This window comes from Neltuma alba, unplaced genomic scaffold, assembly GCF_004799145.2.
Source record: "Neltuma alba isolate B1F8T4 unplaced genomic scaffold, ASM479914v2 tig00012963_pilon, whole genome shotgun sequence".
Classification (NCBI taxonomy): Eukaryota; Viridiplantae; Streptophyta; class Magnoliopsida; order Fabales; family Fabaceae; genus Neltuma; species Neltuma alba.
The window spans coordinates 201,940-221,497 of NW_021637322.1; the positions used below are offsets into that span (position 1 = coordinate 201,940).

Consider the following 19,558-nt stretch of genomic DNA (forward strand, 5'->3'; position numbering starts at 1 on the left):
GCAACGCAGTATTCATCATTATTAAATAAATAAATAAATAAAAAAAGAAATGCCCCTCTGTTGATCAAGAGTAAGTCATAAAAAAGAAATGCCCCTCTGTTGATCAACAAACGGTGGCAAGTATTCCCCTCTTGCTCCATTTTTATTAGTTTGGGGATAAAATTACACAATTAAATTGTTGAAGGTGCTAGGTGCATCTCTAAAAATAAATGAGAGTGTTGGGCTTACCTTTACCCTATTATTAAAAGCAAGTTTGTTAGCGGTGGAAAGTATATTATTAAAATAAAAGATGTTAGTTATGGAGATTATATTATTAAAGGCAAGTTACGGTCGTGGGCATTATCTTAGTAAAAGCGCGTTTGTTATGGAAAGGGGCAAAAGAAAAAGGTTGCCTAATAAAGTGGCTCCTATCCTGACCACACAATCATGAAATTTTGACTTGCTAGTCAATGAAATTGAGTATGACCAAAGGATTAAAGCTTCCCCCCACTTTGTAGAATGGAAGTCATTGGGAAATTTACGTTTCGTGATAGCTGGGTGAGGGACTCTAATGGCCCACGCCCCCAATACTTTACATAATTAATGCCTTATCTTCCAAATTTGTTTTTTTTTTATTCCTTACAATGGTATAATTGTGTTTTTCTTTGATAAATTTTTTTGGCTAAAATATAGATTTGATTCTTTAAGTTTAGGTTAAGGTATGTTAATTTTATATAAAGTTTCAATTGGGTTCATTAACTTTAAAAAACATAATCATTAGTCTTAAATGATATTTTTCTGTAATAATCATGATTGTTTTGAAAATTAAACTTAATATATTAGCATTTAAGAATATTTTATTAACATTCAAGATCTTAATATTATCATTTTTTTTGTTAATACTTTTAGGATTAAAGGATTAAAAATATACTTCTTAAAGTTAAAAAGATTAAATTTAAACCTTGTATAAAGTTGAAAGTATACTTTAACCTTAAGTTTATCTCAAATTTCAATTTAGTCTCTTAAGTTTATAAAATATATTTTTAGTCCTTCAACCTTAAGGTCCTTACTCTCATTCAACGGATAATGTTGATCCAATAAATTTAAATAATCAAATAAATTTAAATAGTCATCTTGCAATCAATGTTGACAGAACATGCTCTAAATTGTTTTTTTTAATATAATCATTTTTATAGATAATTAATTTTTTTAATATTTTATCATATATCTAATTCTTTAAATTTTTAAAATTTTAAAATATAAGAATTAATTATGTTGAAGGATTAAAATTTAGAATATGTCTTGTACGCTAACATTTAATTACAAGATCACTATTTAAATTTGCTAAGTTAGCAATTCCATTAAATGAGACTAATGGTATTAAGATTAAGGGATTGAAAATACACTTTTTAAATTTAAGGCATCATACTGAAATATGAGATAAATTTTAAAAAAATAATCATAGATTTATAATGTTTTCTTATTTTAGTTAGAAGGAAATAATGAAAAAAGAATAATAATGAAGGGTTTGCGCATTACAAATTACAAAATATATTAGAAAATTAGAAAGTGGGGTTAATTAAAGGCGTGTGAAAAGAAGTGTCGTTATTAGTTATCACTTGATTTACTAGAACCCGTGCAGAAGCAGCATTGGGCAGAAAGATGGATATGCCATTTCTGAAACTGCTATTCTATCATCTCCTTCTCACCTCCTTCAATCTCGCTTCTTCTGAAGTAGACATCCCGGCTTACTATGATCACAACTGCACCATTAATAAAAACTTCACTTCCAATAGCCCCTACCAGTTCAACCTCAACACTCTTTTGGCTTCCTTGTACACCACGGCCACTGGCGCTGGCTCTAAAGCGAATCCTGAATTCTTCAACACCACTGTTGGCAGCCCAAACACGAACGAAACTGTATATGGAGAGTACATGTGCCGAGGAGACGTCCCAAGTCAGGTCTGTCGAGACTGCGTCCAGGACGCCGCAAGCAGAATAGTCTCAGAGTGTCCCCACAATAAAGAGGCAATCATCTGGTACGACCAGTGCTTCCTCCGCTATTCCCATCGTTCTTTCTTCTCCACCCTCTACCAACAGCCTACAGTTAACGGGATGGAATCTGAAAACAGAAGCCGGATGGGATCTGAAAACAGAAGCTGGATGCAATCTGAAAGCCAAGGCGGGACGCATGGCATGGTGGGAAACGGACACGGTCCTGGAAACTCAGACGATGCAAACTCATATGAAGAATTCAACACGATGTTGAATGAAACAGCGGTGGAGGCAGCTACATCATCAGGTACCAAGAAATTTTCAACCAAAGAAGCAAACCTCAGTAGTTGGGGATCCGTGTATACTCTTGTCCAGTGCACACCGGATCTGCCTTCACAACTCTGTAGTGAGTGTCTCCATGGCATGATCGAACTTATTCCAACCCCGCACAGTGGAATGCGGGGAAGAATTCTGAATCCGAGCTGCAATTTGAGACTCGACACAGAGCGATTTTATTATAAGGGCAACCAGCCTCCCTCTGATGTTTCTTCCACTCAAGGTACGTAGTGTCACCGTTTTTTTTCCCCCCCTTGTTTGCACAGCTTGATGAGGAAAACCAAGAGGAGAAGACGACAACGACGAGGAGATTCCCTGCATCGTCCACATATTTAATCTTTTCAGGATTTAAGATTTATACATCTTATGTTTCTGTACATGCTGATGTATTTTTAACTGATTTTGCCTATTTTTTTAAACTGAAGACATGATTGAATTTTTAAGAACTTATTATCCGATGAAAGTAATTTTGAAAAAGAAAAAAATTTGTTGAAATAATTATCCATAATCATAAACATTTTGTTTCTTTTTGTTAAACAGCGCTTGGGAGTCCTACTCTTACAGATTGGGACTGCTCACCCACCGACACCTGGAGTGCTAAAGATCCCTACCCAAACAACCTCAAAAGTCTCACCCGCCAACTCTTCAAGTTGTCCAACAACACCAAAAACAATGGATTCTACAAAATTAGCATCGGAAACAAGTCCGACACCGTCTACGGCCTCTTCATGTGTCGAGGTGATGTGCCCCTTAAGCTCTGCAATGAATGCATCGTGGAAGGAATCGTGAAACTAAACGACACATGTCCCTCTTCTAAGGAGGCTATCATTTGGTATGATAAGTGCATGCTTCGCTATTCCAATCGCTCTTTCTTCTCTACCCTAGACACACAACCTATATATGCAGTAACTGGTGGGTATACGCTTGGAACCCAAACAGAGGGCTTCAATCGGCTATTAGCGAATACACTAAACAGTTTAGTGGCGGCGACGTTGAACTCATCACCGCATGCAGGAGTGAAAAATTTTGCAACAAAAACAGAATTCAGCTCTTCAGAATTGACAACGTTGTACACTCTTGCACAATGTACTCCGATCCTGTCCAGCCAAGATTGTGAAAAATGTCTAGGGGTTGCTCTGCAAAATATCACGTCATGTTGTCTCGAAAGGAAAGGAGGACAAGTCATGAATCCTAGCTGCAACTTGAGGTTTGAATCGTACCGATTTTATAATGACAGTAAGAGTGATGCTTCGGTTCCACCTGCGTATCCCCCAAATACTAGTGGTGTTTTGGAGCCACCTGCCCATCCCCAAACTCCCAAAGTTTCAGGAAATGCAGGTAATGTTACTGGGGATCTAATCATTTGTGTCGCGGAGATACGTCACTACGTATAAATTGATATTCTTAATTCCCTCTCAATTTTGTGCTTACAAATCTTCTCCATTTCTTATCTATGGCATGCAAATACACACTCATTTACTTTACGCGGGAAAAGATAACGACCACTCACGAACAATCATAATAGCGGTGTCCGTCACTACTGTGGTCTCAATCATGCTTTTTTGTTTCGGCTTCTGTTACTGGAAGATTAAGAAGAGCAAGAGTTATAAGGAGATTTTGAAGAAAAACTGTATGTATGCTGTTTTTTTTTTAATTTCTTTTTAAAAAACAAAAACAACTCAGTCAACTGTGAGAAAAATCATATTATTGTAGTGTACTTACCGTGAAATATACTTATGTTTATAGTTGGAAGCGAAGGAGCCACATTAGAGTCATTGCAGTTCAATTTGGCAACAATTGAAGCTGCAACAGATAAGTTCTCGATTGAAAATAGAATAGGCAAAGGTGGATTTGGAGAAGTCTACATGGTAATTTGATTATGCGTTCAAACATATGGGTGTGTTTATATATATGTTGCATGTATATCCTAAGCCCTCATATCTAACTACATCATGATTTCAGGGCATTCTTCCTGACGGTAGCAAAATAGCAGTAAAGAGATTGTCAGAAAATTCTAGTCAGGGATTATTAGAATTCAAGAATGAGGTTCTACTAATTGCCAGACTTCAACATAGAAACCTGGTGGCATTATTAGGATTTTGCTTAAAAGATCAAGAGAAAATACTTATTTATGAATATGTTCCCAACAAGAGCCTTGATTACTTTTTATTTGGTTTGTCCTTTCTAACCAAGCTCATCTTACCATTTTTCAATTTTTTTATTCATGCACGTGCTATCCATTTTTTTATTACTCTTTGAGGTGAACATATTTTTGTTGGTATAGTCATTAATTTGTTTTTAATTTAGACATAAATGTATGCGACGTATCTGTCATTCATTTGTATACTCACAAAGTTATTTAATTATACATTTAGGTTCACAGAAGTCAAGAGTGTTAAATTGGTTGGAGCGTTATAAAATTATAGAAGGAATTGCTCGAGGAATTCTTTATCTCCATGAACATTCACGTCTAAAAGTAATACATCGAGATCTCAAACCTAGCAATATTTTGCTAGATGATGAAATGAATCCAAAAATTTCTGACTTTGGCATGGCAAGAATGGTTGGTATTAATGAAACTAGAGGAAACACAAATAGAATTGTTGGAACATTGTGAGTTCTCTCTCCCTTTCTAACTATCTCCCTACTTGTGCGCATGTGTGTATGTGTTTATTTGTATATCGCGTATGCACTTTACTGTTGAATTTAAATATTGGTACAACATATAGTTCAAATTATCTGGTTCTAAGATTCCAACAAATATATTGACATTTTCATGTGTGATTTTATATATCTATTGTAGGGGCTACATGTCTCCAGAATACATTAAGTTTGGACTATTTTCTGAGAAATCAGATGTTTACAGTTTTGGAGTCATTGTTTTAGAAATTGTAAGTGGAAAGAATATACACTCTCAATGTGAATCTCATGAATCTCAATATACTGGCGGACTCTTAAGTGATGTAAGTATAGCAAACTTGTACTATTTCTCAAATGATCATCTCAAACCTATCATCATTGTCATTATCATAAGCATCAACCAACCATTGAAGCTTATGTTAATAATATTCTATAATCAAATTGGTAGCAGAGCCTTTTTGTTAAATGAATGATTTGCATAATGGTAGGCTTGGAAGCATTGGAGGGATGAAAGATTGACAGCTATATTGGATTCGAATCTGACAGAAGCTGGGTCACATGGTGAAATAATCAAATGCATCCATATCGGCTTGTTGTGTGTCCAGGGAAATCCGGGAGCAAGGCCTTCCATGAATAAAGTTGTTCAATATCTGAATAATGATTCAATGCAATTGCCAATTCCTCAAGAACCAGCATTCTTCATCCACAGTCAAATGGAACCAGCAGCAACCAGTAGAGAAATGGAGGCTCGACTTGGCAACCACAATCAATATTCCATCAACGAAATGTCAGAGAGTATAATATCTCCTCGCTAGATATATTATAGGAGGCTTCAACTTTTGTTTTTATTTTCTCATTGCATACGCATGGTCTTATTTTTAAAATATGTGTGCAATAACAATTCGGTTTTTGTCTTTATTGGCCCCTTTCCTATTCGTCTGCCATCCATTATAAGAGGCTCTATCTTTGTATTTATGCAATACTTCATTGTTGTAGATACCAAACGGAGCATTGGTGTGTTTATGAAAAAGAAGAAATAATAAAAGCCTCAACGACACTTCATTTCAGAGCATGTTGCCTTGTTTTGGTACAGTACGTAAAAATACTTGTGCTCTAATTAACAAGGTACCAAATTGAGTCTTGGTGGGCAAGGGCAAGATGAAATAAAAGCCTCGTACCACTGATGCTACCAAATATTAAGATGTACTACAAGTGTACAGGTCACAAAAATATATAGTAACAAATCATGGTCGATCATACAAAAACTTAGGTAACAGTGATTAGACAATAAAAATCCTCTTTTCGTTTAAATTGATAAATCAAAGTTTCATGAAATTGAGTGAAAAGAAATTAAAATAAATAAAACAGTGCTTTCTCAAATTACTAGAGCAAACATTAAAAAAACCAACCTAAAGTCACTAATCCCTTATTGGCTTCTTAAACCTCATTTCACTGAATTGATTAGTTTTAATGTTAATTTTATTGATCTAGAGTTTAATTAGTTATAAGGGCTCCACTTATAACTTTCTTTTAAATTAATTTTGTAATCTCTCACAATTATTTAAGAGGCTAAACAATTCAGTCTCACTTATCAACAGTTATATAGGGCAATTAGGTATATTTCTTTTCTAATCACAAATTAGATTCTCATCTAATCCCATATTTTGAAATCCCTTTTGTTAAAGATAATTTTAATTCTCAAATTTACAATTAATGGTGGCTAATCATCAAATCAACAATAAAGAACAAGATTAAGTAACCAAAATTTAACATTAAGCATTCTCAATCCATTAAAAACAAAATTTAATCCATTAGCAAGTTCATAGTTCCTCTATGTTGAAAAGAAAATTAGCTAAACGTGAATATAATCAGTCCCAACTCTAAAGCAACAATCTCAAATGCGAAACCCATAGTGAAAATCAAAAGTAAAGGAAGCAGGAACCGAAACAGAGAAACAGGGAATCAAAATATTGCTCAGGTATAGCTCGAGTGTTTCAGCTTGAAGATGATGAACAGTTGCTCTTCTTCCTCAACTGTTAACTGACGGCATCTCTCTGTTTTCAGATCAGAAAATCACCGTGCCTAGTCTCTCCTCTCCGGCTCCGTCGAAATCGTCCTCCTCAGCTCCGATCTCTGCTACTGGATCCCTCTAGTCCAGAACCAGCATTGGCGACCTCCTCTCGTCTTTGACCTCCTCTGCTGAACCCGTCGACCGAGCCCCAAAACTTGAGAAGCAGAGCGTCAACGTCCTCCTCAAAACGCAGATTAGAAGATGAAGATCCCAGGAGATATTCCACAGTCCGAAAGGGAGCCTCCTGTCACTTCCAGTTTTCTCTCCAAGCCAGTTCGGCGCCGTCTTCACACAACCCGCCTCCCAGACGATGATGAACGGTGTCGTTAGGTATCCAAAAATGGTCGCCCCAAAACGCTGCGTCCGACCTTTCTCACAAACGCTGTCGTCCCTCCTCAAATTCCAATCTTTATTTCTTCAAACGGTGCGTTGATGTCTTCTTCATGAACCTCTTGTGCAGCACGTGAAAGCTGATGGAAGAGAGAAAATAAAATAAAACAAATAAAAGAGAAAAAGCTGAAAAATAAAATAAAAAAGGGAATAACTTACAAGAAATTGAAATACGATAAGATAAAATCAACTAAATCTTAAACCTAAAATTATTCATTTTTATTTATTTCAAACTAAGATATTTATAATAAAATCTCCCAAATAATGCTCACAATTAATTTCTTTTCAAATCTCTTTTAAATCATCCAAAATCCTATTGATAACTTCTCAAAAATCACTCAAAATATTCGTTTAAGATATTTAAAATAATGAGTTATCAACTACAGATAGAATTCACTTATAGATACTCCTCTGGTTCTTAATATAAGACTCAAGTCTTGAGTTGGTTTGATTTTAAATATAAGATCAATTTCTTATATTTGTCAATTTTTCTAAATGACCCCTATGGATACTCCCTCAACTATAATCAAGTAGAAGAGGGAGAGTGGTATTAAAAAAGATGCACTACTACAAAATTAAGAATATTTGACAGTTATTTTTGTTCATATTTGACTGTTTAGAACCGTCAAATAAGAAGGCGTCAAATATTTTCAAAATTAATATTTGACGGTTATGAATTGTCAAATATTCTTAGAAATATTTGACGGTTCTTTGTGAATAACTGTCAAATATTCTTTGAATATTTGACGGTTTTTTTGTTAATAACTGTCAAATAATATAATCTTATTTGACAGTTTCTTACCAACAACTGTCAAATAAAGTCACCTTATTTGACGGTTCTTCATGAAGAACCGTCAAATAAGGTAAAGTATAAAAAAATATTTTTATTTAATTTTATATAATTATTTTTAATTATTTATTTCTTTTCATTTTTTTACTATTAATATTTATTATGATGTACAATATAATTATTCAATAATAATAAGAGAATAATATTAAATAAACAAATATATTTATAGAATTTAAAATCTAATACATTAGATGTAAACATCATAAAATTTGAAAATAATCAATCACTGAGCACTCCTATACAAAAGAACATTCTCTTATAAATCTTTTGAATTCTAAAATAAAATTCTATTAATAAAAAATTCCTAAAAATTGGTTCTTGATCAAACACCATAGTACAAACTCTACTCTTTGCTTATGCACCCATAGCCTTCTGTTGCCTCAAGCTGCCTGAAAAAGGTAAATTGGATGTATGAGAAAAGTATAATACTTGAAAAATAAGTTCTGTTGTGCTAGATTTAAATTGGTCTTTTTCTAAACTATGCAAAACTCTTAATATTTGTCCAAATCTCTTATAATAAAAAAAGGATACAACCTAGAAAAAAAAAAGATGAAGAGAGCCAAGAAGAAAAATTTAATGAATGACTGAAAAAATGCAACCCAAATTACCTTTCCAATTAATTCAATTCCTGACAATTTAGGTTTCTTGGTTAAGGTGAACATCCTTTCTACATTGCCATCATCTCCAATAAATGAGAGACGAAGATAGCAGTATAAGACTCAAGTCCCCCTGTAAGCAATTCAAGAAAGAACAATACCATATTAATGAACTTGATAGCAGTATGGTATAAGACTCAAGTTCCCCTGATAAATTCACATTGGATATAGCCTCTGATGTAAACTAGTAAAACTGCAATAATAAACATTAGCAAAACAGAATTTTCCGCCGTCAAGTTATTCAAGTGCAAAATATGGTCCAAAACATGAAAAAAAAAAAAAAATTTCCTAGCCAGAGTTATGATTATGGATAAGTTTGGTTAGGAAGATATACTTCAATAAAAGGTGTCTACAAAGAAAGAAGTTAAGAATGAAGCAGCACTATGTGCGACAGGGCTCCTGAAGTGTTTTTCCCCCTCATCAATGCAAGAGATTTGCATGATATGAATATCAGATTTGGGTTGAAAGACATGAAAGAAGCTTGTCAAAAGTTAAGAGAAGATTATCAAACACTTTGTTTGTCAACATTCGGCAAAGCAAGAAGGTTATATGCTCCGTTTGGATAGCCTATAAAGCAACTTTAATAAAAGGCAAAAATCTAAACAGGAACCACATTAATTGTTCAATAGGTTGAAAGAAAATGTTTTCAAGAGAGAGAACTCTAGTACGAATAATAAATCTAATATCAAGGACATCAATAATAATAAAATTCCATACAGAAGAAGGAAACACGCCACAGGCTTCCTTAGCATAAGTTAGATTTCCGAGCATCATCTCAGAAAACTTTTACATAGAAATAGTTCACTATTGCTCTTCTTCTTCAATCAATTATTTGCCATTTATTTCCACTTTATCCTCTTTTTTCCAATATTCTTCAACTCTGCTAAATCCCTACAAAGTGAAGATTTTGATAAGGAAAATTATTGTTTTGTAATGGGACTTCCTATGTGTGCTTATTTCCTCAAATCTCGCATTTGCTGTTAATTGTTCCAATTTACATGCCGAAAAGATAGAAGGAAACCAAAACCATTCCAAATCTTCAGAAAGTAAACCCATAGCTAAATTTTGTTAAAACTAAATATGAAAATGAACTATTTTAGCAAGAAATGCTAGCATCTAACTGCCCCTCGATCACTAGCCGGAAGACATATATCTATTTATATATCATATTTTTCTCGAAAAGAAAGGACAATTGAATCCAAAGTCGAGCAAATCAAAGAAAGGACATCAACACTCAGGTCGAACGCCTATAACAAAAGAACGCTACTAAGAAACAACCGACAGTCAGTAAAGAGCTCACAAACAACAAAACTATGAAGAATCGAGGCAGAATTATCATGTATTATTGGGAAATAAAAAGTAACAAAAACAAGAAGCCGAAAAGCACAGATAATTGAAACAGGGATAGCAATGATAAAGAACAAAGAGCAGCAGCAACTAATTGAGGACCGAAATCTAGCATACCAGGTGAAAATTTCTGAGGAAAATGCAGAAAAGTGAAAAGGAGAAACATCCAGGAGCGAGAAGTAGTCAAGTCTTCAGGGCGTCATTCTCATAATACGAGGGACACATTAGTCCTGGTATCCTATATCGGTGATATAACGCGATAAAAATCTGTTCATCAGATCTGAGGTACTGCAACACAAGATGGAGAGAGTAAGAAACCAAGCGAGTAGCGGAAGAAACGTTATGTGACCTAGCACAAAACTTTCCTTTCTCAAATTCTTTGAAAAACATAATATATGAGAACGAAATCAACCAATCCCCTGTATAATCCACAGCGAGAGCAACGGCCAACGTAGGTTCGATTTCGACCTCTTCTCATCGTGTTTTTAGGTTCTTGAAGGAAAGGATGAAAAGAAGGATAAGGACGAGAGAGGGCTTTAGCATCAGTAGAGGGATCGAGAGTGAGGAGTTTGATTTTAGCTCCTCTCCTCCATGAAGCGGTGTTAGACTCTTGAAGGAAATGGGAAGGGAAGATGGATGAGAGGGCGAAGTAGAGAGCTTCGGCGTGAGAAGAAGGGTGAGAACAAGCTTTAATGAGGATGACCTAAAATCTCAATGAGTAAATTTGACGGTTATTTAATTTAACTGTCAAATAAATATTTTAAATTTAGTAAACTTGACGGCTTTAAAAAAAAATCGTCAAATATTTGATGAATACTTGACTGTTCTTTTTAAAACCATCAAGTATTTTCAAAGAAAAATTTACGGTTCTTTTTAAAACTGTCAATTTTTCTTCTGGTAAATTCCGTCTCACTTTATTTGACAGTTTTTATTATAACCGTCAAGTATTTAGGGTCAAGTATTGATAATTCTGTAGTAGTGATGATTATGATATTTTAGAAAAAATGTCATTTTTCTTATAATTAACTAACTTATCTAACTTCTTTAATTTAATCAAATTAGTTAAATGGGTCTTATATCAAGGACCGACAAATTATTTGATTAATAGATCCTTGGACTTTCGGTACCATGCTCCTTGTGGCCCTCTAGAGAGAGAGAGAAGGTTCTTGTGGAAATGGCAATTGAGTTGACGGGGTGTTTGGGTAACAACCCAACTATGGTTTTCAAAGTGATTTTACAGTCTACGAAATAAATATGTGTGTTTCCAAACATCCCCTGAATCATTGCCAAGACATGAAACAACTGTAGCCGTAGAAGGCCTTGCTTCTGGATTTTCTTGAACGCATAACAACCCAATTTGGATGCACTTGTTCACTTCGTTCAACAATTCACATTCATTTAGATTTGAATCCAAAATCTCTAATATCTTTTCTTCCTTCCATTGATTTCAAGCCCGCAACAATTTAGTAAACTTAGCTATTTTAATCATCACCCTTTTATTATTTCACACAATATTGTTCAGATAATCTCTCTCATATTTAAGACAATTACATAGGTAATATTATTACAGCGTAATAAAATTAACTTACATTGTTTAGGAGACCATGAGATTGACTGGGAGAACTTGTGATCTTCGTTCCACTAAAAATTTCTAATACTATTACTCCAAAACTAAAAACATCTAATTTTTCTGAGTGTTGTCCAAACATTGCATACTCTAAAAACATAAAACCACTGAAAAAAATAAAAATATCAATTATATCTTCTTTCCAATAGATAACAAGCAACACGCTTGGACATTTCAAATGAAAAAAAAATGGAAGGCGAAGTTTTATATGTCAGCTGAGGCAAAAACTTTTTTTCATTTAACCATATATCATGATAGATATAGATAGTTTGAAGGGAAAATCTTATAAATTACTATGTTCCAACAATTTTATTTGTACTTCCTTCAATTTCGTTGATTCCAACCATCCTAGTCATGGCAAAATCTGAAAATTTTGAATTCATTCCATCATCTAATAAAATATTGTTAGGTTCCATATCACCATGTATAATTTTAACTCGAGAATAATCATGAGGGTAAAGAATTCCTCTAGCAACTCCTCTGATAATTTTGTAACGTTCCTCCCCGTTTAACACTTTGCTTTCCTGAGAGCCTGTACATATATAAAGCTATCGTTAATGACCAGACTGACAAATTAAATAAAGATAATTGAAAACAAGTAGTTAACTTTAGCATATATGAGACAGCGAATGTCAAATGATTAATAAAACGCATGTGTATAAATTTCGACGAAGAGTTAAAATGAGTTTAGAAGAGTCTAACCAAATAGAAAGCAGTCAAGACTTTTGTCGGGAACATGTTCATAAATGATAATGCAAAATCCTAGCAAGGCCACCAAATTTCTATGCTGAAGTCTAGCTAGCTATTGACAAAACTTCATTCTTAAATTCTTCTGGTCCTCGGCCAGAACTTTTTGAATGTCTTTTTACAGCTGTCTCTTAAACATTTGAAAGAATTCCCTGAAGTCATGGTTAAATTAAATAGGAAAAACAATGTAACCAATACTATATGTATATTATAACATTTACATTGACGGCATTTCTCACCTTGTAAACTTGTCCAAATCCACCCTGACCTAAACTCGCTTCCTTTGAAACCTTATTTGTTGCTGCTTCAACCGTAGCCAAACTGAATTGCAGAGGCTCTAATGTGTTGCTTTCGCTTCCAACCAGACAAACAGACCCAAAATATTAAAGTATGTACTCGAAGAAGTGTCGCCACTCCTCCAACTAGCAAGACAGACACTATGATGAACAGTAAAGAGATAGAACGAAAATTAATTACATACAGTATTTTTGCATGAGAAAAGCCATACGTGTCTTCTTTATTTGATCCGTCGATAAATAGTCGGTGAAATATGAAAGTATCACGGCACCAACAGGAGAAACCACAGCTATCACAATGGTCTTTAATCGGCTTTTACTTTTTACTGTATATTTGGCACTTCCACGTCCCAGTGTCACTCATCATTGCTATCTCTCTACAATACTGATAAGGGCATTGAAGCTTAAGCTAAAAGCCATTAGAGACTTTAATTTATCTAACCTCCAAGCAAGTCAATATTTTGGGTCATGTGCGAACAGAATCTAATATGAATCATCTTAACTTTGAAGTGGATGCATGTTTCCCCCTTCCCAAAAACTTACGTCGGTGGAACAGCAGGGCGCAAAAGCGACCGTAGGGTCGTTTCTGCGTTTCGCGCTTGCCAGTGTGATTTCACTATTTTAGGGTAGCATGTCCGATTCCAAATTGACTTGCATGGAATGACTTTACCGTTCCATGTGGATATTTAATGTATTCAGTGATTTAAATGTTAAAATATCTAAAAAGAATAATTTAATGAATTTAGCTTAATTGAAATAAAATATTATTAAAATACATTTGAACTCCATGCTTTATTTTATGGAAAAAATAATATATTATTCGATTTCTAACTTGAACTTCCTTCAAAAATTAATATAACAGTAATGGAAAATATAGTATTGCATAATACTAATATCATGATTACTATATATGTTGACTCTCCTCATTTTGGTGCATTAACATAAAAATACTTCTTCTCTAATTGACAGGGTACCCAATTGAGCATCGGTGGCCAAGCACAAGATGCAATAAAAGCCTTGTACTACCGAGGATAGAATTCACTTATAGACATTTCATTAATTGATTCTTTACTGTCGGTATTAAGCTCCATTTGGCCCTCCAGAAAGAATGCAGGTTCTTGTGGAAATGGCAATTGAATTGAATCATTGCTAAGATATGAAACAACTGTAGCCATAGAAGGCCTTGCTTCCGGATTTTCTTGAACACATAGCAACCCAATTTGGATGCACTTGTCCACTTCATTCAACAATTCAGGTTCATTTAGACTTGAATCCAATACATCTAATATCTTTTCTTCGTTCCATTGATTCCAAGCCTGCACCAATTTAGTAAGCTTAGCTATTTTAATCACTGCCTTTTAATTATCTTATATTAATCTCTCAAATTTAAGACAATTACCCATGAAATACTAGTGAGATAAACACATTATCATAATTAATTAACTTACATAGTTTAGGAGGCCATGAGATTGATCTTGAGAGCTTGTGATCTTCCTTCCACTGATCATTTCTAATACTATTACTCCAAAGCTAAAAACATCTGATTTTTCAGAATATTGTCCAAACATTGCATATTCCGGAGACATATAACCACTAAAAAAAACAAAATATCAATCATAGACTTTTTTCCAGTAGATAGTAAGCAACATACGTGGACATTTCAAGCGCTACACTTGTTGTTAATTTTTTGTTTTAAAAAAGGAAGCTGTAGTGCTTTTTTTTTTGGGAGCGATGGGCATGTAATGTTTCCTAAATAATACTGATTTGAAAAAATAAGTGCTATAGTTGTAATATATGTAGTAGTAGAACTTTTATGTCAACTTAGGCCAACTTTCCTTTATGCAACCATATCATGATAGCTGTAAAAAGTTTGAAGGAGAGATTTAGAACTTACTAGGTTCCAACAATGTTACTTGTACTTTCCTCAATTTCATGGATTCCAACCATCCTGGCCATGCCAAAATCTGAAATTTTTGGGTTCATTTCATTATCTAACAAAATATTGCTTGGCTTGAGATCACGATGTATAATCTTAACTCGAGCATAATCATGAAGGTAAAGAATTCCTCGAGCAACTCCTCCTATAATTTTACATCGCTCCTCCCAATTTAGTACTTTGATTTTTTGAGAACCTATACATAAAGTTATCATTAATGACTAAACTAACAAATTAAATAAAGATAGTTGAAAATAAGTAATTGACTTGAGCATATTCATAAGATAGAGAAAGTTAAATAATTATTAACACGCATGTATATCAATTTCAATCAAGAATTAAAATGAGTTTAGAAGTGTCTAACCAAATAGAAAATAATCAAGACTTTTGTTGGGAACATATTCATAAATGAGAATTTTCTCTTGCTCTTCTATGCAAAATCCTAGCAAGGCCACCAAATTTCTATGCTGGAGTCTGGCTATTAATAAAACCTCGTTCTTAAATTCTTCTACTCCCTGGCCAGAACTTTTTGAAAGTCTTTTTACAGCTATTTCTTGACCATTTGAAAGAATGCCCTGAAATCATGGTTAAATTAATTAGTAAAAACGGTACATATATTGAATTATATATTACAATATTTCCATTGGCACTGCCTGCTTTCTCACCTTGTAAACTTGTCCAAATCCACCCTGACCTAAACAATTTTCCTGTGAAAACTTATTTGTCGCGGCTTCAATCGTAGCCAAACTGAATTGCAGAGGCTCTAAAGTGTTGCTTTCGCTTCCAACTAGACAAATAAACCTAAATATTAAAGTATACTAGAGGTATCACCACTCCTGTGAAGAGATAGAATGAAAATTACTTACAGTATTTTTGCATGAGAAAAGCCATACGTATCTTCTTTATTTGATTCTTCGACAAATAGAAGGAGAAACATAGAAGTATCACAGCACCAACAGGAGAAGCCACAGCTATCACAATAGTCCTTAATCTCCTTTTCCTTCTTACTGTATGAACATCAGATACTTCCACGTCTTAATGTCACTCATTATCACTTTCTCCCTAAATTACTTTTTTTGTCATAAATATAAGACTCATTTTATAGTATAATTTGCCTTATAAAATGGGTTTTATATTTAGGACTGGAGGGAGTATTAATCAGCACATTGAATCTTGAGCTAAAAGCCATAAGAGACTATATATCAACCTCCAAGCAAGTCAACTTTTGAGATTGTCAAGAAAATCTAATATGAAAGCGATTTTCAAAATAATTCAGGGAAGCATGTTAGATTCTCTTCACACATGACTCCAAATTGACTTGAAGGGAGCGACTTTTCAGATTCTCTTACACATGATTCCAAATTGATTTAAAGGACTTCCTTAAAGATCTCGATGCATCCTTGCTATGAGGTCAAAAAATACAAGTTAGTTAATTTAATAGAAGAGAACATTATCATTTAGTTAATTTAATAGAAGAGAACATTATCATTTTCAGATATAAAAAGCTTCATATATATGCCCCACCTATAAAGTTTCATCTTTCTCCCTTGATATTTTAAAATCTCAAATACATATTTTCCAGAATATGTGTTGTGCTCTGATTTTTGTTTTTTGTTTTCTTTTTTTGGTTGGGGTGGTAATTTATTATGCTCTTATATTGGTAGTTGAAAGAATAAAATATTATTAAAAAATATTTAAACTTCTCGAATAAGTTTCGGGTCTTTATTATTGTATGAATAAAATAATAATATACTATTTAATTTCTAACTCGTACTTCCTTCAAAAATTGAAATTATTTCTTTTACGTGTTTGACCACATATGTCCTCAATCTATATATACATATCTTTCATATACAAAAAAAAATCGATGAGAAACTAAACTATGAAATGGTCATGAGCATGAGACTTTAATTAACCTGGCTAGCTAGTTCTCACAAAACCAGAAATTTACAGTTAAATGGGAGTATATGCCAAAATCAGCATCCATAATATTTTCATCAATAGATTTACTCTAATTTACATAGAAAACAGAAATCAGAAAAGCACATAATTAAGCTTACCATCTGAAGGAGTTGGAGGAGTTAATGGAGCCGGAGGAGGAGGAGGAGGCGGAGGCGGAGGGGGCAGCCTTACTGGCCGGAGAGGCGTAGAAGAATTAAAGAACATATACAGCTCATAGCGAGCGAAGCAACTTGGATATGCCACTCTTCCTCCGATCTTGCCCTCACAACACCATGGAAGGTTCCCGATCACACCACTCAGACACGTTCTGCAATCTCCCGGCGAAAGGTCCGGCGTGCACTGAACCATCACATACAGAGTTTGAATATCTACCACCACCGCTTTCGTCGCCGACTTCTTTTTCATCAAAGCAGGCTTCGCCGCTTCATCTGCCGTCAGGTTCATAACAGTCATCAATACGTTCATGAATCCTGCCTGGTTCGAGACATTGTTAGTGTTCAACATTTTGAGTTTAGGCTTTCTATCGACGGTGGAGAAGAAGTTGTGCTGAGAATAGCGAACCAAGCACGGGTCAAGCCAGTTTACAGCCGCCTTCGAAAATCTGCAATAGTAAGCTAACTCTGCAGTTGACTCAACGACGCACTGGTGGCATGCGTCTTGGTTGACGTCGCCCCGGCACATGAAGAGGCCGTATATGGTCTCGCCACCGCCGTCAACGGTGGTGTTGTAGAAGTCGAGGTGGGCGGTTTCGTTGGAAGTTAAGGAAGAAAAGAGGGTGTTGAGGTTAAAGTCGAAGGTGCTATTGGCGGTGAAATTGTGGTGGGTGGAGCATTGAGGGTGAAGAGAATTACGACCTATGACTTGAGCAGAAGAAGAATGGAGGAAGCCGATGAAGCAGAGTAACAAAATTATGATGTTGAAAGGCATATTGTTAAGGTGTGTTGGTGGTATTATTTTAGACGAGGCGAATGCTTTATAGTTTTGAAGAGTTTGATTTATGACTGAGTGAATTTCAATGACAAGTGAAGGGGGGAATTCAATTTAGGTGATCCTAATCCAAGTGATGGACATGAAATCTCTACCGTTCCCATTAAAATTAAATAGGCCACATATTAAGATCATTTATTTTATATTCTTAACAGTTTAAAATTTTAATGTGTATAAGATTTAAAATAAAAATTATCTCTTAATTGTTAAAACCACTATTTCGGGAAAAAAGATAATGATAAATTTAAACTTGCTTGGATCAATTAAATTTCTCTCATAAAATTTAGCCAAGGCTTATCATGCGGAGACCGTGCTATGAAGGACTATCAATAGAGATAGTAGGAAGGAAGGCTACCTAAAGTCGCGCCACATGAGATTGAGACTACGACTACGACAATCGTGTAAAACTGATAATTATATAGTTAAACTTTATATTCAACTATATAGCATTTAACTTATTTAAACCCTGAATATTTTCAGATCTTAATCATTATTAGTAATATTTTTCAAAATGTAATTTACAAAGCCCCTGCTCACATTCAAATGAATTATGAACTCCGATGTGCTCAGAGGTACTCTATTTATAATTGTTTTTGTTGATTTTCCATAAATAATTATTTAATATCCGCTCATAATATTGAAATAGTCTTATTAATATGTGTTCATTTTGATCTGGCAAGTTTTTCAAACATAGAACAATAATTTCCCAACCAACTTCATTAATTAAAGCGCGCATAGAGCGCAGTTGACCTCAAAAATCTTTTGAGAATGCTCCAAAGCCAGTCCAGCTTGACCCGCAAGTGATCAAATAAATCAAATAATACAGTTTGGAATTTCAGTCCGTCCTCATTTTTTTTCATTTTGAGAAATTAAATAATATTGTTGTTTTCAATCACAGATAATGAGCAATAATTAATGGCGCATGCCAAGGTGTCATCCAAGAAGAACGCAAAGATTTCTTGTGATCATATTAGACAAGGTAATAGGTATGTCTTCCCCTTTGTGACAGCAAAGATGAACCGTGCTATTCATAATTTCGCATAAAAAGTAAATTTTTTTTATATTAACGATATTTGATATTGATTTAATGCTATCTAGTTTAGTTAAATATATGGAAATCACCCATTATCAATAAACATTTTCCATTAAATTAATTACATTGCGGCATTTAATAGAAATATACATACACACAGCACAGTTATCCTTTTCTTCGCCAACTTACACATTGATTAAACAGCTATATCTTTCTCTCCTCTTATTTATAAATCACTTCCAACATATTTCACATAGACTAAGAAAAACCTTAAATTTCATTGATTCTCATTTAAAATTCAATAATTTTTTAACTTGATCCACATTTAATATACATTATGTATCATGTATTAAACAAAGTCAACATAATAATAAATGAAGAGTAAAATTAATATTGTATATCCATATAAAAATTTTTCTCAACACCATATAAATAGAACCCAAAAAATGGTTTTTTCTCTCTACTCTATAAATATAACTAGAAGAGTATTGGTTATAAACTTAATAAGAGTAACTGTACGTGATATTATAAAGTAAATTTTATTTGAAAGATTATTATAAGTTAAAATCTAATCAAAGATATTTATTCTAAGTCAAATAATTTCGGACGCATCAGATAAACATTCCAAAAATAAAAAACCAATGACTCAGTCATAATTTTACTTAAGATGATCAAACACGTCTTGAAGATGGATTCAACGTTGGTG

General features: G+C 34.0%; 2 protein-coding genes across 2 annotated transcripts; one reads left to right on the forward strand and one right to left on the reverse strand.

The window, feature by feature from the left end:
- The first annotated feature begins 1,641 nt into the window (after positions 1–1,641).
- Positions 1,642–5,946, forward strand: LOC114733032 (cysteine-rich receptor-like protein kinase 10). The gene is made up of 7 exons (XM_028920443.1): positions 1,642–2,533; positions 2,851–3,594; positions 4,057–4,178; positions 4,273–4,483; positions 4,686–4,923; positions 5,114–5,273; positions 5,439–5,946. Exons 1-7 carry the CDS (start codon positions 1,642–1,644, stop codon positions 5,763–5,765), a joined length of 2,694 nt encoding a protein of 897 aa, XP_028776276.1. The 3' UTR covers positions 5,766–5,946.
- A 7,938-nt stretch (positions 5,947–13,884) lies between these two features.
- On the reverse strand, positions 13,885–17,759 carry LOC114733033 (cysteine-rich receptor-like protein kinase 10). The gene is made up of 7 exons (XM_028920444.1): positions 16,931–17,759; positions 15,737–15,877; positions 15,536–15,657; positions 15,235–15,445; positions 14,829–15,066; positions 14,383–14,527; positions 13,885–14,250 (listed from the first exon to the last, which is right to left on the reverse strand). Exons 1-7 carry the CDS (start codon positions 17,757–17,759, stop codon positions 13,957–13,959), a joined length of 1,980 nt encoding a protein of 659 aa, XP_028776277.1. The 3' UTR covers positions 13,885–13,956.
- Positions 17,760–19,558: the final 1,799 nt, after the last annotated feature.

Bases quoted from the DNA above. Each gene is read 5' to 3' on its own strand.
- LOC114733032 (XM_028920443.1), top strand. From the start codon at position 1,642: ATGGATATGCCATTTCTGAAACTGCTATTCTATCATCTCCTTCTCACC. The intron at 4,179-4,272 runs GTAATTTGATTA...TCATGATTTCAG, and splicing joins GATTTGGAGAAGTCTACATG to GGCATTCTTCCTGACGGTAG. The intron at 4,924-5,113 runs GTGAGTTCTCTC...TATCTATTGTAG, and splicing joins AATAGAATTGTTGGAACATT to GGGCTACATGTCTCCAGAAT.
- LOC114733033 (XM_028920444.1), bottom strand. From the start codon at position 17,759: ATGCCTTTCAACATCATAATTTTGTTACTCTGCTTCATCGGCTTCCTC. The intron at 15,658-15,736 runs GTAAGTAATTTT...TTATTTGTCTAG, and splicing joins TTTTCTCATGCAAAAATACT to TTGGAAGCGAAAGCAACACT. The intron at 14,528-14,828 runs GTAAGTTCTAAA...TGTTTTTTTTAG, and splicing joins AGTAACATTGTTGGAACCTA to TGGTTATATGTCTCCGGAAT.